A 24,870-nucleotide genomic window follows, 5' to 3' on the forward strand; every position below is an offset into this window, starting at 1 on the left:
CCTGAAGAGGCCTGATTTGAGTCTATTCCTATTCCCACAACAAGCTCACCTTGGAAATATCAGTTCAAGGTGGCACCTTTAGGCTCTCTTCCAAGTATCCAGGTTGGTTACTTTACTAGGCTGGAAGCATTTCTGCTGAGTTCTAACGAAACAAAGCTTGCCCTGAAGGCAAGGCAGGTAGGCAGGCAGGCAGGCAGGCAGGCAGGTAGGTAGGTAGGTAGGTAGGTGTGTGTGTAGTTGTGTCTATGTCCAGCTCTCTGTTAGCTGAGAAGTCAGAAAATGCTAACTTTCCTACTAGTACACAATAGCATGCTTTAAAAATGCAGTTAGGCCCTAACTGGTTTGGCTCAGTGGATAGAGCGTCTGCCTGCGGACTGAAGGGTCCCAGGTTCGATTCCGGTCAAGGGCATGTACCTTGGTTGCGGGCACATCCCCAGTAGGGGGTATGCAGGAGGCAGCTGATCACTATTTCTCTCTTATCGTTGTTTCTAACTCTCTATCCCTCTCCCTTACTCTCTGTAAAAAATCAATAAAATATATATATTTTAAAAATGCAGTTAGAATTAGTCCCAGCATGGAAGGAAATTCAAGAAGCCCTTCTCCAGCCCTAGCCTGTTTGTGTCAGTGGATAGAGCGTCGGCCTGTGGACTGAAGGGTCCCAGGTTCGATTCCTGTCAAGGGCACATGCCCAGGTTGTGGACTCGATCCCCAGTAGGGGACATGCAAGAGGCAGCCAATCAATGATTCTCTCTCATCATTGATGTTTCTCCCTCTCCCTCCCTCTCCATTCCTCTCTGAAATCAATAAAAATGTAAAAAAAAAAAAAAAAAAAAGCTGCCCTTCTTCAGGTAACATCAAAGAGCCTCTTTCCCTCAAAGGTCTAAAGTACCTGGACTATAAAGAGCCTTGGGTTCATACCGAGAGAGGAGGGATTCCATTCCCATGTTGAGGGCTAAGCTATCTGAGCTAAGGAGAGTAAACTCAGAGAGACAGCAAGATGATGAGAGAAGCCAACTATGTATGCCAGAAAAGGCCTCAAAAGCCACTTGTTAATCTCTGGTCTGTAACAGAAACCACAGGCCAATGCTCTGTTTTAGGGACCAGTAAGTTCCTTCAGCATTCCTTTCCACAGTCTCTATTCCTTATCAAACAACCAGTTTTTGCTAATAAAAGTTACTTGCTAACATGAAAAAGAAATCAGTATATTTTGGAACACAATAGGAATCAAAGGTCTCTCCATAAGACAAGAACTTGGCTCTGTTCAAATGGCTTTGAAAAATTAAGTGTCTTGAACATTTCTGTCTTTTAAGTAAAACATGAACATTCTCATGCTAAAAACAGTCCAGAGAGTGTATGTAAAGCCAAAGTCCCCCTTTGCTCTCTTTCTGCTGCCTTCAACAGAGGAACCCTGTTCAATTTGGTGTGTATTCTTGGAGACCTTCTGAGGAACAGAGGAGGGGAAAGAAAAAACCCAACCACAACCCACCAACCACTGCTACAGAGCCAGGGCAGGGCTTGCGGATGCTCCTTCAGCCACACTTCTGTGCAAACCCAGGCTCTCCACAAGAGTATGTCCCAGTCCAGCTGAGGGAATCCCAGTCGCCTGAAGAAAATACTGGCAGCCCCTGAGGCTGGGTTCTCAGGACCCTGGAGACATCTGTGGTGACAAGGTGGTGGCTTCCTTCACAAAGGCACTTTGAGGAGAGCTGCCAGTTTTGGTAAAGTGCTCTGAGATCCTTGGAGAAAAAGTGCTAAATAAACCACTGTCAACAGCAGCCCCACGTGGTCTGGGGTACCTAGGCATAAACAATAGTATGGAAAGCAGCAGCATTAATATTCCTATTTCTCAGATTTGGTTGATTTGAGGCCAGTCTCTCAAACTGTCATTTTCATCAGTTGGCAACTGGTCAGCATGAGTAGGTGATTAAAAAAAAAAATTAAGAACCAAAATATAGCACAGGAAGGGCAGACCATTTACATTAATATAAATAATAACTACCATTTGAGCATCTGCAACATGCCAGGTACCTTACGGAGTTAATTCTTAGAAATAGGTACTTCTACCACTAACATGATGAAGATGAGCAAGCTGATGCTCAGAGAGATGGGGTTACATGCCCAAGTCATCCAGCAAGCAAATGGCAGAAACTAGGTTTTGATTCCAGGTCTGCTGAACCCCAGAGCTCTCCGTTAAGCTGGTATTATATGAGCCGAGGAAAAAGTACCACACCCTTGAGTTAGGAGACTAAGGCCCAACTCTTGGTATTTATCAGTTGTGACCTTGGGTAAGCTGGCAAAAAAACTAGGCTTTGGTTTCCCTCAATTATATAATGAGGGGACTGGATAAATCTGATTTGTGACACCACTGGCACAATATGGTCAGGATCATATGAAATATGCTATACCTTGGAATGAGAGATATGACAACACACAAGCAAGTGTAAGATGTAAGACATACCTTCAGTCCTGGTGGCTAATCACAAGTAAATGTTTTTATTGGGAAATGAGAGGGAGTTGTAAGGGCAGACTCCAAAAGAAGTCTCCCCCCTCTATCTACATGAACAGATACTGCTCTGAACTCCATGTCCTTTTACTGCACAGGACACACCTCTGCTTTCTACCCTACAAAAAGCCAGTTTTTCAAGTCTTTTGTTCCACAAAAAGCCGGATATATGGCTGTTGAGTCAGACCTCAATGTGCTTAACTTGTCGGGCTTTCCACAACATACTAATCACAGACAAAGTTCAATCAATCCCAGCCCCAATTCTCCATAGTGGGGGCTGCCTTTAGAATTTCAGGACTCAGGTTCTTATTCTTCCCAAAAGGGCTCACCTAACAAATACCTTCTAGGAGGACCGCTGTAAGAATTACAGCACTGCCTCTTAAATGGAAAGAGGTTTTCCTAAATTTTGTCTCCTCCAAGAACAATCCTGCTAAGAGATGGGAGGTGAGATCAGCCCACTCAGTGCCCTGCCAGTTCCAAGGAAGCAGCAGGGCCAGGGAGAATTTTCTCATGTGTTTCCAAAGTGTTTCATGAATTTTATTGCTCATCTACCATGCAGATCAAAAACACTGGAGCAGGTCCAACTATTTCACACAGAATCTCACACTCCAGGCTGGCTACAGCCCTGAAAGCCTTCGTTTCTTCACTTGAAACACTGCCCAATGTTATTTTGGGATGTGACCTGATAGAGAAAGCCCATAGGGACTCCATGACGATAACTGTTCCAGCTGTGATTGGTTGCCCAGTCCCAGCGAGTGCCAGCATGGGTTTGTTAGGCTCTGCTGACAAACAGAACTCAGCAGCTAACACCTTCTCTTCACACCACAACAAAACCATGCCCAAAGTTACACAGTCCATACCTCAGTGTGTGTGTGTGTGTGTGTGTGTAAGGGGGGTTTGCTAGTACTCTCATAGGAAGGGCTGCAAGTTCTAACATGAATTGGCTGCCTGATGTAGAACATAATCAAGCAGGAAGATACCATCTCAGGGTTAGATGAGGGGGGTTTAAACAATCTCCAACAGAGCTTCATGAGGATATCAGTTCTTTGCTGGGCAAATTAAATAATGTCAACAGGCAAATCTAAATAACAGGGTCATGACAATAATCAGATTCAGGTTTCTCTCATAAATGTGGCTGAATCTTTGAGAAATGGAGCTTTTGTTAACCGCTACATGAGGTTCTTGTATTCTTTCAGCTGTGAAGAGCTTTTGCCAAGTTGTGCTAACTACTGGCAGGGAAACCATCCACCAAGAGAGCCAGGTAAATCCTACACACATACGTATAGTAAGTTTGTGTGATGGGAACCTTGCAACTCAACCATACTCATGTAAATGACAATCCTTGAATGAAAAAAGTCCAAATGCATAGCTTGAAGTGACCAAGTCTGTACTAGCAATTTGTCAATTATTTTCCTAGCCTGACAGGAGGCTGCTCCCACGCTGGAGAAGGGAAGAAATCCTGAAGAACACAGAAAAGGCTGGAAAATCTAACCCTTGAAAAAAGGCAGGTGGTAGGAAAGGAGGCAACAGCTTTAACAAATTTTAAAACAAAACACATTTAACTACATAGGAATTACTTAAGGCACATACGTTTTTGGAAGACTGGTTTTTCCATAAAGCCTTCCTTAAGATATTGCCAAGGGTAAGGAGGAGAAGATGCTACCTTTCTATCAAACACTTATAAAAATTTTCAGTACAATAAAGTTCCAGTCGTAGGTTCTCCGTTGTTGTTTTCCCCCCCTCAGTCTTTGCTAAATGGAAGGAAGGGATATCTGACCCATCCTAGACTGGTAGGGGTTCCAGAGTATAGAACTGCTGCCCTGTTGTTCCAACAGATTAACTGCCATCCCTGCCTAGAAAGCAGATTGGCTGGTGCTGGCTGAAATGCTAAGAACAAATCAACACACCAGAAAAGGCTGCCTCTTGCTAGTGGCAGTACTTCCACATCAGGGCCAAGCAGGTGGTAAGGAAGGGGGAAGAAAAGATGCAAAGGGTGACAGGCTGACACCATCCCTTTTAGCTTAAGATCAAGTACCATCTCCTGCCTCAACTACATTCAGTGTTCAGAATAGCAGAAATTGTTCCAGGAAAGGCTCAGAGAACTCTATTTCCTAACCCCTTCCCCTAAGTTTCCAAAACCCCTTATTGTTCTGGGGATGATGGATCATTTCTTCCTGGTACCTTCCAGCTGCCTGGTGAGGATGGCACAATAGATAAAGGGTCAGACTCTCCTTGTCTTCAGAATGTTTTTTAGGGGTCTACTTCTAGGAGAAAATCCCCTTTATATACTCATCAGAATGCATAAGTAAAGCTCTCGGAGACCAAATCTCCGAATTCAAAGAATATTGAAAAGAGGAATAAAGCAAGTCCCTTTGTGTTTCCCTCTCAAAGGGAGACAGAACTGACATAAGTATGTGACTATAATGTGTTCAACCCTAAGGTATATGTGATTTATTCACATTTTGTTCTCACAATCATCTTCTGATATAGGTATCAAACCTATTTTAACAAAGAAGCAGGAAGCTCAGAAGTTAAATGACTTGCCCAAGAACAGAGAACTATTAAACACTAGTGGCCGGGTGCATGAAATTCATGCGGGGGGGGGGGGGGGGGTCCCTCAGCCCAGCCTGCACCCTCTCCAATCTGGGACCCCTTGAAGGATGTCCTATTGCCGGTTTACAGGGATCGGGCCTAAATCGGCAGTTGGACATCCCTCTTGCAATCCGGGACTGCTGGCTCCTAACCGCTCACCTGCCTGCCTGCCTGCCTGATTGCCCCTAACCACTCTGCCTGTCGGCCTGCTCACCCCCAAATGCCCCCCGTGCTGGCCTGCTTACCCCCCACCTTCCCTCCCCACTGGCCTGCTCGCCCCCAACTGCCCCCCTGCTGGTCTGCTCACCCCCACCTTCCCTCCCCACTGGCCTGCTCGCCCCCAACTGCCCCCCTCGCTGTCCTGATCACCCCCAACTGACCCCCTCTGATGGCCTGCTCGCCCCCAACTGGCCCCCCTGCTGGTCTGCTCAACCCCAGCTGCCCCCCCACTGGCCTGATCACCCACAACTGCCCTCCCCTCTTGGACTCTGACTCTACCTCGGCCCCACCACCATGGCTTTGTCCAGAAGAATGTCTGGAAGGCCTCCTGGAAGGTGTCCCAGTCTAATTAGCATATTACCCTTTTATTACTATAGATAAGAATTGGGGTTCAAACCCATATTCCTGATTCCAAAGCCTGCACTCTTTCCATCATAAGGTGGAAGCTGGCCACTATCAAAGGCTCCATGTTCCAAACAGGGTCAGGCAACAACTCTTCTCCAAAATGCTGGGTGATTAGCCAGCCTCACTTAGATCTTCTGCAGGAGAGACTAAAACAATGCTACAATGTTCCCCTCTTTCTTAGCCACTCTTCCTATAAACCACTCTTGCTTTCTAAACCTTCTTTCATAGTTTACTTCAAATCAGCTGTTTCACCTTAACTCTCTTAAGTTAAACCTACCTTTTTTTACCCTAAAGGTTATAATATTTTTTTTTCACCTCTGGGTCTTTAGAAGGGTACTTAATGTACCAGGGGGAAGAGAGGAGAGAATGGCTTAGAATCTAAGGAGACAAGCAAGAAGTTAAGTCCCATGAAGGTAGGTATCTACTGGTTTTCATACTGAATATTGTCAAGCACAAGGATGTGACCCAAAGAGAAAAGTCAAACATCCCTGGCCTCCAGGTGGCCTCATCTCAGGCAATTTCAAAAGCTCACCCTTTCCTCCTCACACAGCCCTGCAGCCACCCTTCCAAACTGGAGGACAATTTGGTCCTTTTTAGGGACCCTATTCCCCAAACTACAAGATGAGAAAGCTCCTCTGTGGGGGCAAAAGCCAAGCATACTTTAATCCCCTGCCCATAGCCATGCTCCAACAATGGGCAACAGAACTGTCCTCTAACATGGTAGGGTGATCCATTACCCACCGAGAGGATAAATTAGTGGGAAAAACAATTGCTTGAACTCGCACATTAGGTACAGCAACTATAGACTAAATCGTTTTTGGGTTTTTTTTGTGGTGGGTGGGGGAGGGGTAGAGGGGAGTTAATGGGGGCAAAAAAGGGGCATCTGTAATATTTTCAACAATAAAGATAAAGTATAATAAAAAATAAAATCGATTTTTTGCCTTGGAAACTTCAAAGACGAGAACAGCTTTGTGGGGGACAAAGCCTCCATAGTCATAGTACTATTTCCCTTGCCCCTCACCCCACAGGACCCAGAGTCCCTTCAAGGCTCCTCTGGACCTCGTGTAACAGGACTAACAGCACTGTGCTGAATTTGCCCTTTCTCCCACTAGCCTGTGGCACCAAAACAGGACCAGGCTATATTCTCCTGTTATTATTATTTTTTAAAATATATTTTTAGTGATTTCAGAAAGGATGGGAGAGGAAGAGAGAGATAGAAACATCAATGTTGAGAGGGAATCATTGATTGGCTGCCTCCTGCATGTTGGACCAAGCCTGCAACCCAGGCATGTGCCCTTGACCAGAATTGAACCTGGGACCCTTCGGTTCTCAGGCTGATGCTCTATCCACTGAGCAAAACCAGCCAGGGCTATTCTCCTGTTATTGACCAGAAAAATGTCAGGCACACAAAAGACAAAAAGCCTGATAAACGTTGCTGAACCTAGAATCTACTTCTTTAGACCCAATTTCAATTAGTCCTCTCTCTTTCCTTTAATCATCCTTCCCCCACCTTAACCCTGTACCTGAACTTCCATATTCAGGAAGGCACTCTTAGGTAGCATCAAGGGAACCAAATGCTGTCTAAAACTGTCAAGTACAACCCTGAATGGGCCTTGGCCACTTGGGTAAGCGCTCTTGATAAAATTGCAGTGCAGGGAAGAACCATATGGAAAGGAGGCTGTTAGGAGGCAGAGCTGTGTCACTGGAACAATTTCAATCTAAGTACAAAAAATACAAGAACCTACTGTTCTAATCCACCACAGCAAAATCTTAGAGGTGGGTCTAACTTTTGGAGGCTGAGGGTGTTGCTGAGGTGTAAAAGGGGAAGAAAGACTGTTGTGTTGCCTGCATTCCTGTGGTGGGAGCCCCTGCAAACAGCAGTTTGGCCACTGCAGCAGCCATTGATTTTCCAGGGGTCGATATTCTGCTACCACAGATCTGCTCTGCTACAGGTTTAATCACATTGAGTGCTTCTTTCTGCTCAACATCTCCCCTGCACTTCTCCCTCCCCAAACCAATAAAACAAACACCAAACAATGAGAACTGGCCATGGATAGATGGTGCTACCCACAGAGAAATTCTAAGCACCAGCTCCAAAGGAGCCAAAGCTACATGGGTAGTCTGCAAGAAGCTGCAGGGATAGATCCACAGGCCCTAGAGAACATTTTAACCCCTTGCCCAACAGTCCTACAAGACCCTTTTAATAATTCCAAGATTTTGCATTAAAAAATCAAGCCCTAGCCAGGTAGCTCAGTTGGTTAGTGTCATCCCAATACGACAAGGTTGTGGGTTCGACCTCCAATCAAGGCACATATAAGAGTCAACCAATGAATGCATAAATAAGTGGAACCATAAATCAATGTTTCTTTCTCTTTCTCTAAAAATAAAAAAATAACTAAATAATCCAGGTTCCCAACTTAAAAAAAAAAAATCCTAGAACTCCCACAGGGCACTAATCAGTTGAAACCTTGCTTTCCAATTTGTCAGTCCCCACCAGGCCTGCATAATACCATGTTACCAACCTAATCAGCCTTCCAACACACACTTCTCATTCTGCAAAGGCTTCTCATTTGCACACGAGATTTGGCCAAAAATGTAGTGTTTCAAGGGTCACTAGCTAACAGACTCTTCATTCCAGATATGAAAAAAATGAAACTGGGTCAGAGATGGCCTGAGTTAGAGCAGTCAAGAACAGTGCATATTAATGGAATTGGGCTGTTCTAATCACAGCAAGAAATGAGCATGGTAAAGAAGAACTTCCTACTTTCTCCAAGCCAAGCATTTCCCTTTAGGAAGGCCAACCACATCGACCTTGTTCCACCATCAGCTTGAATCCTAGAACTTGAGCAAGGAGGGCAGGAAAAAGGGGAGAAAAAAGGAGAACACACACACACAGCAGAATTCTAGGTATGGGAAGTATAAGGGGGAGGGGGGTATTGCCTTAGGCTTTCATCTCACCTGGCTGCCCCTCAAAATTATAGCAACCAGAAGCAAGCAAAGATGTAAAAATGTGTACAACTTGAGGAAGACAAAGTTGGCACTGTGCTCAACATGGCTTAGATCAAGGTCTAGGGGGCTGTATGGCCTCCTTGGTTTGGTATTTAAAGCCCTAATTTTTAGCCCTGACCCAGTAGCTCAGTTGCTTAGAGCATTGTCCTGATACGCCAAGGTTTCGGGCTCGATTCCCAGTCAGGGTACATACAAGAACCAACCAATGAATGCATAAATAAGTGGAACAGCAAATTGATGCTTCTCTCTCTCTCTAAAATCAATAAATAAAATTAAAAAATAGCTCTAGCCAGTTTGGCTCAGTGGATAGAGCATTGGCTTGCAGACTTAAGGGTCCCAGGTTCAATTCCAGTCAAGGGCACAGACCTGGGTTGCAGGCTCGATCCCTGGTCCCGATCAGGGCATGTGTGGGAGGCAACCAATGGATGTGACTCTCTCACAATGTTTCTATATCTTTCCCCCTCCCTTCCACTCTCTCTAAAAATACCAATGGAAAAATATCCTCGGGTGAGGATTAACAAAAATAAATAATAAATAAAAAAATAAAGCCCTAAATGTATATTTGCCAGTGGTCTTTTTTTACCATATGCCTACTGGTCTAGATAAAAATCTAAATATTTGGGGGGAGGGAGTGGAACAAACAGACCTGTGAGGAATGGATCTTAAATCAGAAAAGATAGCCAATGACCTTAAAGGCCATTAACACCAAAGAGAACAATACTGAACATAGGGAGAGACACAGTCAAGTTCTAAAAGTAGAAAATGGAGGGGCAAGGGGATATGAATATTCTTGATAACAGTTCATCTGAACACTGATCCCTTTTATTTGGAACTTGGTTTCTCTTACCTTCCCGCAAATGTCAGGAAATTGCCTTCACTTATCTCATAAACAATACTCAATATTCCTCCCACATCAAAGCTGGCCTTAACGGACAGGTTTGCTGACTCTGAGCTTGCGCCTTCAACCCCTAGTTCCCACCTTCAACAAGGCATGGCTTCTTATAGCTTCCTTGGGAAAGATCAAATGGGAAGGAAGTGAACTAGCAGCTTGGAGGTGAGTTCTGCCGCGTGGCAATCAGTGATTATGTCATAATACAAGCCAATTCCATGCCGACACCAGGTGGGGAGGATGGAATAGGTTCAGGCCACGGAAGTGAATAAAGCAAAAGATCAAGCACTGGCCTCCAAAAGGGACAAAACTAGATCACATACCAGACTGACCACAGCTTTCAGACAGAACACCAAATATTTTAGAAACATGGGAAAAAGATAATAGTTAATTCTATGCTTGATTTATCAGGTATGTTAACATAGTTCCACGCCTAAGGGTCCTCCCATCTGGACCAAGTTTAGAGGAACAAATTTTTATTCTGGTGTAGAGGAGCCCTAGTGGTTTCTATAAGGATAGTATTTATAGGGGGCAGGAGGAGGGGTGTCTTGGTTTATATCTTGTTCAAAAAGCTCAAGATCCCCCCCCCCCCCCCCACCAACCCCAGGATAAGAAACAGCTTAGCATTCACACATCTGTTAGACTGGCTTTCTGATTTTGGTTGGTCTTTTTGGAGAAGAACAATGGCAGCTTTGTAGACAGCACCAATAGGAAGGAAAGGGGGATGGGTGGAAGAAAGCCACTGTCACCAAGGCAACGGAGTTAATCCATATGTTGACTCAGGAATTTCAGGAAATTCTAGTTTTGGGGGTTTCTTCCTTCCAGAGTAAATGCTTCCTACATCTTCCTGGAGAGTAGACCCAAATCCAGAAACTATAGTATCACTACTTTTGCCAAGAAATCTCAACCCCACATCTCTCCATATCTCCTTGTCCCTCTCTCCAAAGAGAAGAGAACATGTAAGACAAAGTCTGGTTTTCTGAATATAGCATTCTTCCTTCTCTTAAAGGAGCTTTTGCTGATCCTTTATGGGAATTGGTCCTAATAGTAACAGCACTGGACTGAAAGTCAGGGTACCCAATATTCTCCTTTACTGAATTGGCCTTGGGCAGGTCCTTTACTCCTCCCTCATATGTAAGGTGGGGATAAGAAGGAGTGGTGGTGTTTGCATTAGTGTGGTAAATATTCTGTGGACTAACTCATGCTGCCCTTGTTCTATTCTTTTCATAATTGTAGAGGCTTAAAAAGCTGAAAACTACATATCCCAGAATCCTTGCAGATGAGTTTCTGACACAATTCAGGCTCTACTAATTAGAAACAGATTCAAGATTACCGTAGATTAAAGTATGGCAGAGACCATGTTTCTGTCTCCTTCACTTGTTTCTGCTGGAGCATTTCCATTTCATCTTCCAGGTAACTGGGTGTTGGTTCTGGTGGCAGCAACTTCTGATACTTCTTGATTCTAGCTTACTGATCCCCGGATAGCAGATTTAGAGCAATCAATCTGATAGTGGCTCACAAGCAGGAGTTCCCTCAGTGGGTCAAATCTAGGTTTAGTTCTGTTCCTGAAGGACAAGCCTAGAGGTTGCTCCTTTCTAACAATTTTGTAAAACCAACTCCCAATATTAAATGCCTATTAAACAAACCCAGGCCTAGGGTTCAGAGTAGAAACCACTGTATGTGACACAGAATTACCAAATGATAATTTGAGAAGTTTCGGAGAGAGCAGAATTATTCACAAACATATTTTCTGCTAAGCTAGCACCTTTTGGGGAAAATAGGCAAGATGGAGGAGCCTTAGAACTTTAAAATACGTTTGTTCAGGACATCCACCTTCACGTCTTCCTTTATACAACCTCCCTGCACCTTATCCCTCTACTCCACGCTCTGGGAGGATTGAATTGCTCACATAAGACGAAGATTGAGTCAGCACATGCGTTCCTTTTCATCCCTATATTCTCTATAATGCTTTTACTCTACTCTGCTGAGGATGGTATTACCTGCCCAACCCAAGGTAAGTATTCTCTGGGCTCTTAGGGAGGCTTGGGCTAGAAAGGGTACCAAGTGTCTTCCTCAGCAGCAGGAAATATGTTTATTAGTTCCAGGTGCAAAAGAATCAGGGCACACCTTCCTAAGAGCCCTAATGAGTAAAGACAAGGTTGGCCTACACAAGGTCCCAGTTTATCTTCTTATATAAATTTTTGGCAACCACCAGCTCCCTATAGCAGCACTGGGACAAACTAAAAAAACCATGTCAAATCCAAGTGGTATGCTTGGTGGGGGATGGGTTGTGTGTGTAACTTCTCACCAGTCCTCAGTAGGTAACTGACTCCAGGAGCCATCATACTAGAGGTAAGGTGCAGTTAGTATTCAGACTGAAGTTGTTCTAAAGAAAACAAATGGTTCCAGCAAGAGGAATCTATGTGAGACACACAAGCAGGAAGCTGAGCTGAGCCACCAGTGACCAGAATAGAAACAGGAAATGGGCCCAGGAACGAGTATACAGAAATCTGCGGCAAGCAGCACAGGTTCAAGCAGGCACCAGCGGTATCAGGGCTGGAGCAGCGTGACTAAGATAGAGAATTGGATTGGCTAGCCCTGCCAGAGAACTAGCTTTCTAGAGAAGGGACGGCTACTTGCACAGGGTACACGCTGCTTTGAACATTCTGGGCAGATATGACAGGGTAGGTAGGGATTTCCTTTTTCAGACTTTGTGAGAATACCTGGGCTATAATTCAAGGGGAATAAGTACAGATACAAGGTCAGATATTAAGAAAACAGAACAGCCTAGCTCTTCTGGGTACCAAAATTACTAGCGGTATTTCTGTTACCCCTTTGAAAATAAGCTGGCAAAAACCATTGGCCCTGCCTTCTTTTACCATGATAAGTGACAAAAGGGAACACAAACAATATAAAATTAAAATCCTTCAAACATTCCAATTTTCTAAGCTTTTAGAAGATTTCTTTCAACCCCCAACCCCGCAATAAACCCAGATGACAAAAACTGGCTCTCAAGCTCAGGTAGGTAGCAAGAACCTAGGGGCTATTCAACAAAGGTTGCCCGTCTGATGTGGTTCAGTGGTTGAGCATCAACCTATGAACCAGGAGGTCATGGATCGATTCCCCGTTAGGGAACAAACCCGGGTTGCGGGTTACATACCTAGTAGGGGGACATGCAGAAGGCAGCCAATCAATGATTCTCTCTCATCAGTGATGTTTCTATCTCTCTCTCATTCTCCCTTCCTCTCTGAAATCAATAAAAATATATTAAAACAACAACAAAGGTTTATTACTGAATATCTGCCTGATTCAGGAGGTCAGATATAGACCTAAGTCTTCAAGCAGAGGTACCAACATAATCTTTGTGAACATGAAGAAAATGCTTAAAGAAAGTGGGGAAGAATTCCAAAGGAAGGGTATTTTAGCTAGGTTTTGAAGCCAACGTAGATTTGCTGAGCATTAACAAAAGAGAAGTGGGGAGGGTGGGGGTGCACACGACATCTTAAATAAAAGGAAAATGGCAGGAAGGATGGAAGGACCAGGAGTTGTAAGGAGCTTAAGGTATACCTGAGTAGCCAGAGATGAGGCTGTAGAGGTATGCTGGGAGCTGTGAATGGTCAAACAATAGGGTCTGGACTATAGATATGGGGTGCAAGGGCCCCCAAAGCACCCACAAAACCATTAGTTGTGGTCTCCCACTCTCACCCACCACACTGAGACTTTTTAAATTTTACCAGACACAGCAAAATTTATTCCCAAGTCCCCATATTTGAAAACTTTACTCTCAGCTCTCAGAATATAACTCCTTGCTTCTAAACCATTAGACAAATAAATTGCCTGGGGATTTTGTTAACAGTATTGGGATTCTATAAAGCTTGGACGAGGCCCAAGGGTCTGCATTTACAGGTGATGTCTATGCTGCTAGCTAATGAACCACAGTTTTTAGTAATGAGAATATAACCAATTAAGTTAGCATTAAGCAGGACACTGTGTTCTAAGAAGAAAGGCACAGAACAGGGCTTGCCCCATCCAACACAGGGAAGCCAAAGAACCAAACTCTAGTCAACTTTCCACTGTTTGAGGTGATTCCCTAGTTGGCTAGTTCCTCCAGCAGGCCTACCCGATGGATTTGCCCATCTTCCCTTTCTTACCCCTTCCTGTCCCTCAGCTGCCCTTTTTACAACTCATCTGTGCCTCCATCACAAGGCCTGGGGAAACAAAAGTGAGATGGAAATCCATTTACACTCTTTATTTTAGGTTAGGACAAGTCTAGTAAAGGTTAAATGGCAAAGGGGTTGGCCCTGGCTGGTTTGGCTCAGTGGATAGAGCGTCGGCCTGTGGACCAAAGGGTCCCGGGTTCGATTCCAGTCAGGGGCACGTGCCCAGGGTTGTGGGCTCGATCCCCAATAGGGGGCGTGCGGGATGCGGCCAATCGGTGATTCTCTCTCATCATTGATGTTTCTATCTCTCTCTTCCTCTCCCTTCCTCTCTGAAATCAATAAAAAAAAATATATTAAAAAAAAATGGCAAAGGGGTTGAAGCTTTTGGCTAAACGAGAGAGAATCCGATTGTCCATGTCTTTCCTCTGCTGGGTGGGATGCTACAGAAAGTATTTCATCTGAAATATAGAGAGAGCTGGATTTAAGTCCTAGGTCTGACCCTTAGTTTCTTATGATGTAAAACAGGAGTGATTACTCAGTACATTTCAATTCCTGCCCTTCTAGGATTGGAATAGGCTGTAGCTCTTTTCCGGGCCTTACTCCTCCCCTCTAAGATTCAGATTCTACAGAACAACATAGTTCCCTACATTTCCTCTTTCTCTGTAACCCAAACTCTCAGAGCCTGAGAGCATCACAGTAGTAAAATACGAATGGTAATAGCTGTTATGTTGTTAAGTGGAATCTAAAGAAGGGCTTGGAAACCCAAATAAAAGAATATAGATAATTTAACAGACATTAAAAATCCTAATCCTGTTTTCTCCCTCACTCCTGCCATCAATAACCTCCACACCTGCCTGACCACAGGAAACAAGTACGATTTAGATATTCAACAGCAGCCTCTAGGATTTTTTCAATCACTTAGTGAGTGCCCTTGATTCCTTTCTCTCATGACTCCCAAAAGATGTGCGCATTTACACTCTCCTAATATTCTGCCAATCGTCACCCTGCCTTATACACATGGCCTTGAGATGTAGCTGAGGCATTTGAAATGACTTCTCCTTCAATGACTTTCAAGAGTGCTCTTTACCTTGACAGCTTTCCCTTGCTCCTTTCCTCCAGTCCTCAGAAACCAGGTCCTCTCCCTACCTAAAATGGATCCCAATAACCTCTTTATGACAAGTCCAACTTTATACTCCTTGAAATATAAATTTGGTGTGGATCATCATCCTTCCTCCCTTGGCTTCCAGAAATATGACACAATCCTGGTCCTCCTCCAATCTCTCCAGCTATATGTTGGGTGCTTCTACACAATGACCAGAGACATTGTCTAGGCCAGTGGTCAGCAAACTGCGGCTCACGAGCCACGGTTTACCGCTCTGTTGACTAATGAGTTTGCCAACCACTGGTAGACTAAATGTTACCGTGTAGTTGGAAGCTGTGAGGATTAGGCAATTGTGGCATATTGTGTGCAAAGAGTAAAGGGTAGTATATGACAGTGGTCGGCAAACTCATTAGTCAACAGAGCGGCAAACCGCGGCTCGCGAGCCACATGTGGCTCACGAACCGCAGTTTGCCGACCACTGGTCTAGGCCTCTATCTGGCCCCTCTCTTCAGACTTCATGGCCTGGAAGGCCTACTTCATTCCATGGTTTAACTATTAACCACTACACAGACAATTCTCAAACTCTATTCAGACTCAGCTTTTATCAAGTTTCAGTCTCCTATCTCCAAATAGTCACTAAGCATTTGTTTTTAATACATCTCACTATAGGGAACTTAAGTTATCCTAAAAAATGAGCTTTCCTATTAACCTTTCTATTCTTGTCAATGAGATTTCTCTTTCTCCCCGCCTCACCTCTCCTAGTCAATCAAGCTAATTACATTTTTCACCCAAAAGATTCTACTTATTCTCAGTTCTATAGATTCTTTCCTGCTACATCTCACAACTGGGACTAGGTAGCTATGCAAATGAGAAAGAGAAGAGAAGAGAAGAGAAGAGAAGAGAAGAGAAGAGAAGAGAAGAGAAGAGAAGAGAAGAGAAGAGAAGAGAAGAGAAGAGAAGAGAAGAGAAGAGAAAACACACACACACACACACACACACACACACACACACACACACACACACCTCCACACTTCTTGCCAGAAATATTTCAATTGATCCCCTTTCCAGACTCTTCCCCTTTTAAATTATACACCAATGGATCATTTTTGTAAAACATTAGTTTTATTATGTTATTGCCCTAATTACATATCACCAGGCCTGTAAGATCAGATCTAAATGCCTTACTAGCTCAGCAGGGCCCCAACCCCTGTGATCTAGCTTTACTGCCTATAACGCCCTCCCCAAGAAGCCTGATTCTGACCAGCCTCTCAAATGTCATCTATACTGTACCCCACCCCCACCAGGCGTCTGCTCAGGCTGTACTTTTCCTTTCCAACCACCTAAATACATCCATATCTCCCTCATTCTAAACTTCTGCCACTGATGTCTTCCCTCAACTATTTAGACATAAATGCATTACTGACTTCACCAAACTCTGATAGCACTCACTAAAACATTCGGGCACATATTCTTTAATTATTTCACTAATGAAACAGAGGAGGATTCTTTTTATTTTTATTTTTCAAATGGCTAATTCAAAATTTACTAAATGCCTACTACATTCAGAGGAGGATTCTTAAAGGTAGCAACCATGTCACATTCACAAGTACAGATTTAAGAGTTCAGTTTACCTCAGAAGTCATTGAAGTTCAACCCATGTCTATTGCCTACCTGCCTTCAATATAACACCCACAGCAAACAGTACACCAGGTTTTACTCCAAGGACAGGAAACTTACCTACTTAAAAATTAAAAAAAAAAAAAAAAAAAAAAAAAAAGTTCCTCATCCTCCAGATTACAAAGGAACTTGTATGTCACACTTGGGCTTAAACCTATAGGCAACGTGTAGTCCGAGGTTTTAAAGCAGTAATGTTACTTTCCAGGTTTGATTTTTTAAGGTGATCATTCTGGTAATTATGTTGAGGACTGACTTGGAAGGAAAAGAAAATTAACCATCAGGAGGCGGTAGCAAGATACCAGGAGAGGGATAACGGAGGCCTAAAAAAAGGCAGTGGGGGAGGACAGTGGGGAAAAAGCATTTCTGAGGTAAACTAGGATTTGATGGGAAGGGATATAGTGGAAGGGATATAGTGATGGGGGCTAGAGTGGAGTGCCAGCAGTGCAAGGGCTGTCCTAACCCTCAGATAAACTGCATAGAGGCCACAGCTGCAGGTAGCCTCTCTCTCCCAAGTCTCTTTTCTACCACTATTGTCAAGGGACAGTCTTATTTCTAGATCATCATGAGTAAAACTATACTGTAAGTCACCACTATTTCTATACTGGCTTCCTAGTCTAGTAATTTTTTTCTTCCCCTTTCAAAGGACTACCTAGCTCATTGTTCAGCTATGGCACGGGCAACGTCAGCACCACCTGGAACTTGCTAGAAATGCCAATATTTGGATCCCATGCCACACCTTCTGAGTCAGAATCTTTCTGGTAGAGGTCAGTAATCTGTGTTTTAATTTATCCCCAAGTGATTCTTACTGCATGCCAAAGTTTGAGAAGCACTAATCTAGCTTAACCTTCCCAGATCAGGGCTTTCAATCCTATATCCATTTTCCACCACTAAATGGAAACCCTATCCCAAGTAAACTTTCAAGACTAAAATGTAAATTTACAAATGTGCCTCAGTAAGAAAAATTTGGGAAGCATTCATTATTCTAGGGAAGCCACATACACTTGGATGAATCACTGAAATAGAAACTTTTAAAGATGTAAGTCATCCTAAAAAAAAATGACTATAATCAAAAGTCAGATACCAATTTTCAGAGTCCCTTAAAGGTTTTCCCCAAAATAAAGAAAATTAAAGACTTAATGAAACACCTGAATATTTGCTCATCCATCCTTTTAACATAAGGTGAAGTGGTAGCTATTTTACAAGATGAATGACAAACCCTAATCCCAAATTCTTCCTAAGCCACTGTCAGGAATCACAAATAAATTAACCAATTCTCTAAAATAGAGTTTGGGCCATCGCATAGCATTCTGTGATACCTGCCTTGCCCTCGCAGTGAAAACAATAATCTGATAATACGGTCAAGATGTCCCCTGTCAGACATACATTTTCTGGATGAACAAAACGTAATGGATACTGCTCAGGTTCCTTCGTTCAATGAGATGGAGCCTACTATATGCCAGGTACTATGATGGCAATGAGCAAGACACAGCAAGTCAGGCCCTGACTGAATTTGCATTAAGTAAGTTATTGAAATTAATATTGAGATAAGCACTGACAAGAAGCATGGGTGCTAAGAGTATATTACAGCAAAGAAACCTGACAGTTTAAACTAGTGGATCTCTACCAGGGCTGCAAATCAGAATCACCCAATACAGCTTCTAACCATACTAAAGCACAAGCCCAACCCCAAATCAAACAAATCAGAACTCTGTGAACCCTGGCCAGTGATTTTAAAAATCACTCACTCCCGAGGTAATTCTAACATGCAGCCAAGACAGAGAACCACCAGTCTTGGGAGTCACATGATAGGTGTTGGGGGCACAGAGGTCAATAATACAGTTCCTGCCTTTCAGGAGCTTACCATCTAGTGAGCAAGACCCAAGTAAGTAGAGGTATCAGCAAAATACCCTGGGCATCATGGAGCAAAGAAACTTCAATATACAAGACGGTGCTTCTCTGTGTACAAGGATGTGGAAGTGATTCCAGAGGGCTGTATAAGGTGCTTTTACCTATGTCAACAAGTTTTAGTTTCTATAGATGAGTACTCAGGCACTGAATTACTCTTAACACTTCCTTATGTCTTAAATATTTCAGATTTTTTAAAAATTAAAACTGCCTGCCTTTTTAGTGAGGGCATCATAGAAGTTATTTAATCTAAGCTTTGAAGCTTGATTAGGAAGAAGCTTTCTGAGGAAATGATCTTGAAGATGCAGTCTGAAATATGAACTGGAGGAGTTAAAGGGAGAAGTGTATTAGGCAAAAAAAAAGGTCTGGAAGCAGAAAAAAGCATAGGGCCTTATAAAAATGGAGAGAAAGCTGAGAGCAAGGTAAAAAAAAAAGACAAAGTAAAGCTTCTCAAAACGCCATCCCTGGACAAGCAGCATCAGCACCACTGAAGAATGTTAGAAATGCAATTTCTCAGGCCACACACCGGGCCTACTGAATTGGAAAGTGGGACAGCCGGGGGAGTGAGGGATGGGGGGTGGACACACGACAGACAAACAGCCTAGGTAATATTAAGGATTTGGGATTTTATTCTATGATTAATGAAAAATAATAGAGAGATTTTAAATAGAGAGCTAACATAATCAGACGAATAGCGGCTAAATGGTTTGGCATTAATAGCTGAACAAAAACTCAAAATCTAATTTTTGTAATAATCAGGATCAGAAACCATACTGAGTCTTTAACTCTAGGGTCACAATCATATTGCCTTTGGGGCTAAGTGGTAAGGTAAATGAAGAGGGTGATGTGGAAAGTGGAGGGGCTGCCTGAAACTGGAAAACCTTCAGAATCCCTTAACACAGCTGCTTAAGAAAGGAGGGCCCTTTGTAGGGAATCCTGACTTCTTTCTTCAGATGTGACTGTTTCCCAGCCTGGTGAGGCAAATCTGGCATCAAACCAAAATTTTAAAGAAAAACCATCTTTTGTTTCTTGGTTCAAGTAGCAGAGGGATAAAAGCAATTCAACAAACAAGATGCCAATAACCCAGCCAGCTCACCTCCCACATGGAGTTTCTACCACAGAGCAAATGACCCATTTGGATGAATCTATAGTAGAAGCCTGGATTTGGGAATGGTCCTTGTGATTGGCTGCCCAAGAACAACTCTCTCTTGGGCCCAAGAAGCTGCCAGTACCTTCACTTCAGTAAGTCAAATCAATAGTACAGGGTTCTCTATAGTACAGGGTTCTCAACCCTTAGAAGACATGCAATATAATTATATGCTAGGCTTCTCAAGACTAAAAAAGTACCAACTACAGTTCTGTTAAAAGATCAGTAGAAGCAAGCAGAAACTTTTTGATGGGGAAAGGAGCAACTTTACAGCACTGGCAGAAATCCACCAATTTGGATTCTTGCTACAATAGTACCTCACCCAGATTTAGCCACAGACCTTAGATGAAGAGGGAGTGGTTATACATGACTGACTAAATCAGGCTGAAAAGCACAGTCCAATAAAGTTCAGGATGCAGAAAAGAATTGCAACAGACATTAATGAGAAAGGAACAAAGAGGGATTGCCCTATTCAGATACTTCTTCCCCCAAATCCTCAGCTGAGAAAGTCTTAGAAGTCCCATCTGACAGTGGCTCTTCATCTTGGCCTGAGAAGCCAGAATGACAGGTGCTGAGGGATTCCACAGACTTCATCCTACTAAGGTTATGGCTCAGAGATCTTCAGGGGAAACCAGGGAAGGCTTTATGATAAAGAGAGTTCCTGCCTCCTACCTATTCCTCAAAGATCCAGAAACCATTTTCCCCCCCAAGTCAGACTAACTGAAGAGATAGGCTTCAATTCCAAGTTGAATCAACATTTTAAAAGACTCTTGTCTGGGCATGTGTGGCTGAATTTCCATTTCTTAACTGAAACAGAATTGTAATGGAGGGTTTGCTACCTACCGTCTTACTAGATTTTGGAGTAGTAGTCAATTTCATTTCTGAGATTAATTTTCAGAACCTAAGCAACTTGTACAAGTGTTTCCAGAACCAGCCTACTATTAAACGGTTGGTGCAAACTGCCTTTCAGACATCAAGCACAGTCCCCCCATGCCCTCTGGGATGATGACAATAACATTTATGGATGCCTACAATGTACCAACACTCTCTCTCTGTTAACCTCTTTAATGTTAATGACCACCCCTATGAAGTGGGTATTTTTAGATTCACTTTACAGATGTGAAAATTAAGGCATGGACAGGTTAAGTGACTTGCCCAAGGCTAAAGAGTTAGTGGCAGAGTCAACCTGCAGACCCAGGAACTCTGGCTCTAAAGCCCAAACTCTTAATCAGCAGACTACACTGCCTCTCTCAGGATACAGTCAGTCCATTCCATAAACACTAATCAAGCATTTGGGCACCAAGCATCCTACTAGACAAAAACACTTATTCACACAAAACACAAACCAGAAAAACTGCTTTTACTCTGCTCATGTTCAATGTGACACTTTATGCTGAATGCATCCCAAATCCTACCTCTTAGCTAAATGCTAAGACAAAAACCTAAAAATTAAGACCTCAAAAGTAAGGTTTAAAAAAAAAACCCACCCACCCACACACACACACAAAAAAAACATCCATTGAGACTTCTCTGAACTTTGATGGAGAGCAGACAGTGCTTCAAACATCTCCATCTTCTCGTCTCATATGGTCCATGCCTAAGAGGCCAAGATTTAAAAACAGAAAACTCTACACAGAGATCATAATCCTATTCCCTGGGCAGATAGTAAAAAAAGACAATCTACAAGGTCAGTCCATAAATTCCTACACAGAATTTTGAACCTATAATCAAGAAATAGCTCATTGTTCATTTAGCTTAATATCACCAAAACATCCAACCAGAAACCAGTTTTCATTGCTTTTCTCTCTGCCCCACATCATCTTTTAGAGGGTGGCAGGCATACTCACAGGCAAGCTCGAGGGTCTTGACTGAAGACTCAAGTTCATATCTTCTTGTCCTCCCTTACTGGAGGTCATTGAGGGGGTTGAGGATGCCTGAGACCCAAATGAATCTTGAGATAACTCCTAAAACAAGAAAAACAAAAGCTGTGTTATAGCCTGGCACTGACAAACCAAACAAGCTTGCTTTATGATGAAAGGGCTATGGGACTCTCATACAGGGGAAACTGGGTGAGAGAGACTGCCCAATGCACACAATGTCATCCAAAGGCAGAAAATACAAGGTGTGGCTCGCAGGTAAAATGTCAACAGTGGATATAAGACTCTTTTCGATGGCACTGTTCACCATTTATCGCCACTCACAGAGAGAGCTGTTGTTAGGGTTAAATTCTAAAGTCTGGCTAACTACATGTTATATTTATCAAGGAATGAGACCATTTAATTTAAAAATGACAACAACAAAAAACTCCTGAACCTCTGCATTAAAATGACTACTACTTCCTTCAAAGTCATCACCTTGGGATGAGATAGTTTTCCAACAATGCCATCAATGCACAACATTTTTAATGGTCCTATCATCACACAATCATTTCTCCTCTTTCTGCTCTTTAAAGAATAAAACCCAAGGCAGCTTCATCACCTATCTTGTTCAGACATGGCTACAAATAAATTTTAGCTATTTCCCAAAATCAAATCCATCCTCAAAAAAATAAAAGGATTTGCCACATCTGAGAATATTCTAGTGTGCTGTCAGCTCTGATGGCAATTTCATATGAAGGAGTCTAAAAATATTTTGAGCAATAGCAGAATGGAATAGCAGTTAGAATGAATGTACAGGATAGCATCCCAAAGTTATTGTTTTAAAAGAAGAACAAACTTAGTTGGATGCTCAAGTTCTAAATGCTAGTTAAAAAAAATATATATATATATATATCAGTCCCATTATCTTCAATTTATCTTTCTATGCAACTTTCCATTGCCCTATATCGTCATCAGTAAGGAGAGATAAAGGTTTTATGCAGTTAAGAAGGTTATGCCTTTATTAGTTCAATCAATCCAGTTAGCATGTTTATCCAGAATTTAATTGGCTTTTAAGTGCACTTTAGAGAACCAATCTGTGTGGCAAAGTTTTCATGATACCAATCCCCAAGCTATTGGTGGTTACCTGTAAAGAAGAGAAAGAGCCAGGGGCATCTTACCTGTGGTGGAGGGAAGCGCTGCTGGGAATAGGCAGTTTGCTGTGACTGCTGAGACTGGGGCTGAGGGTATGCAGCCTGCTGGGAGAGTGTCGAGGATGCTGGCTGCTGAGGTTGCTGCTGCTGGTAGGGAGACTGTGCCTGTGGCTGTGAGTAGGGGGGCTGGCTCTGGGGGTGCTGCTGGGTTGTAGACTGTTGGGAGGGGTATGGAGTTGGAGACTGCTGATGTGGAGGCTGGGATGGCTGCTGGGAATATGGAGGCTGAGCGGACTGGAGCTGTGGTGGCTGAGACTGCGGTTGCTGCTGATACGAAGGTTGAGCATGAGGGTTCTGGGATGGTGGTTGCTGGGAGTAGGGTGGCTGCTGCTGCTGCTGGGGGTGAGGACTTTGCTGGTTATAATATGGAGTCTGGCCCTGTTGACCATATCCACTGGGGCCTTGTTGTCCATAAGGAGGAATCTGTAGGAAAGAAAAGGACACATTTTTTAGCACTGACTCTTCTGGACGAAGAAAGGTGAGGTAGCCCTGGCCGGTGTGGCTCAGTTGGTTCGAGTGTTATTCAGTACATTGAAAGGTTGCGGGTTTGATCCCTGTTCAAGGCACATATCCAGATTGTGTGTTCAATCACTGTCAAGGTACATGCAGGAGGCAACCAATCGATGTTTCACTTTCACATCAATGGTTTTCTCTCTCTCTCAAATCAATAAAAGCATGTCCTCGGGAGAGGATTAAAAAGAAAAGAAAAAGAGAGGTGAGATATTCTGTCAAAAGCTATGCCCTGTGAATGGGTATAGAAAGCAGGCAAGCCATGCCTCACACTTAGCTTAGAAGGCCCAGAGTTTTTCCACCGTCCCTGTTTAATGAGTCAGGAAGGATGGCCAAGCTGGATTACCAGTTGGTTTATTTACAAGTGGACTGCATTCATCCACAGGAAATTTACACTATTTAATATTTGGGCCATTTACAAGAGTTCAAGAGCAGCTGTTTTCACCATGGGCCTACTCTTTTTATCATGGCATAGACTTTTTATAAGCACTAGGAATCTGTATCTTAGCCACAAAGAATAGTCAACAGCAACCTGGCTCAGCTGACGGAAAACCTAGCATTTAATAACCCAGACAGTGTGCAAATCACTAAGTTACTCTGGTTCTCTTTTTCATTTAACCTTCATTCAAAAAATATTTGAGAGCCTACTTGCTTACTTGTACCAGGCACTATTCTAGACACTGAGAATACATTTGGTAAGTGGGTAAGCTCTAACCCCCCACCAAAAAACACACACAAAAACCACATCAACAATATCTATCCCATCTCTCCTCCATTTTCTCATTGAAACAAAAGTGACCATATCCTATTTTTTATATCTAAAGACATTCTTTGCTTTAAAGTTTTAGGAGTAAAGTTAGGTTTTAGATTCTGTCCCTCACCACTTTCATTATGAATATCACCCAAATGTAAATGATAGAAAAAGCTGTCAAAACAAAGTGACTATCCTATCTAATAAAGAGAGAATATGCTAATTGACCATCACACCCCCACAAAGATGGTGGCACCCACAGCCAATGAGGGAATATGTTAATTGACTGTCACACCCTCAAAGAGGCAGAGCCCAGTCCCCTCAGCCCCACCTGCATCTGGAGTCCCCCAGTCCCCTCAGTCCCAGGGCCGGCCCGAGGTGCAGGCAAGCCTTGGATGGTAGCTGCCCAGTCGCCTAGGGCCGGCCGAGGCTCAGGTAACCAGGGCCGGCCAAGGCTTGTGTTGCTGGCAGTGGCAGCAGCAGAGGTGTGATGGGGGTGTTGCCTTCCCCTGATCGCCGGGTCGCCTCCCACCCCTGAGGGCTCCCGGACTGTGAGAGGGGGCAGGCCGGGCTGAGGGACCCACGCTCCAGTGCATGAATTTTCATGCACCAGGCCTCTAGTAAAAAGATAATGATGCAGCCCTAACTTGTTTGGCTCAGTGGGTAGAGCATCCCATCGGCCTGCAGGCTGAAAGGTCCCGGGTTCGATTCCAGTCAAGGGCACATGCTTGGGTTGCGGCCTTGATCCCCAGTAGGGAGTGTGCAGGAGACAGCCAATCAATGATTCTTATCCTTGATGTTTCTCTCTCTCTCACCCTCTCTGAAATCAATAAAAAAATATATATTTTTAAAAAGGATGCAGGTGACCAGACAGATTTACATTTATAATAGCACTGTTAGCATCCTTATTGTTCAATCTTCCTTTTTTCTT

The 24,870-nt window shown here is 43.4% G+C and overlaps 1 protein-coding gene across 4 annotated transcripts in view; it reads right to left on the reverse strand.

The window, feature by feature from the left end:
- The window catches only part of ARID1A (AT-rich interaction domain 1A), a 79,308-nt gene that overhangs the window by 21,897 nt on the left and 32,541 nt on the right, over positions 1–24,870 (reverse strand). For all 4 annotated transcript variants that reach the window (XM_079776056.1, XM_079776057.1, XM_079776055.1 and 1 more), the window contains exons 3-4: positions 22,646–23,101; positions 21,456–21,572 (exon numbers count right to left, since the gene is read on the reverse strand). In XM_079776056.1, the coding sequence (XP_079632182.1) occupies positions 21,456–21,572; positions 22,646–23,101 (573 nt within the window). The remainder of the gene's footprint in view (positions 1–21,455; positions 21,573–22,645; positions 23,102–24,870) is intronic.

The sequence above is a fragment of the Cnephaeus nilssonii genome (genome assembly GCF_951640355.1).
Source record: "Cnephaeus nilssonii genome assembly, chromosome: 7".
Lineage (NCBI taxonomy): Eukaryota > Metazoa > Chordata > Mammalia > Chiroptera > Vespertilionidae > Cnephaeus > Cnephaeus nilssonii.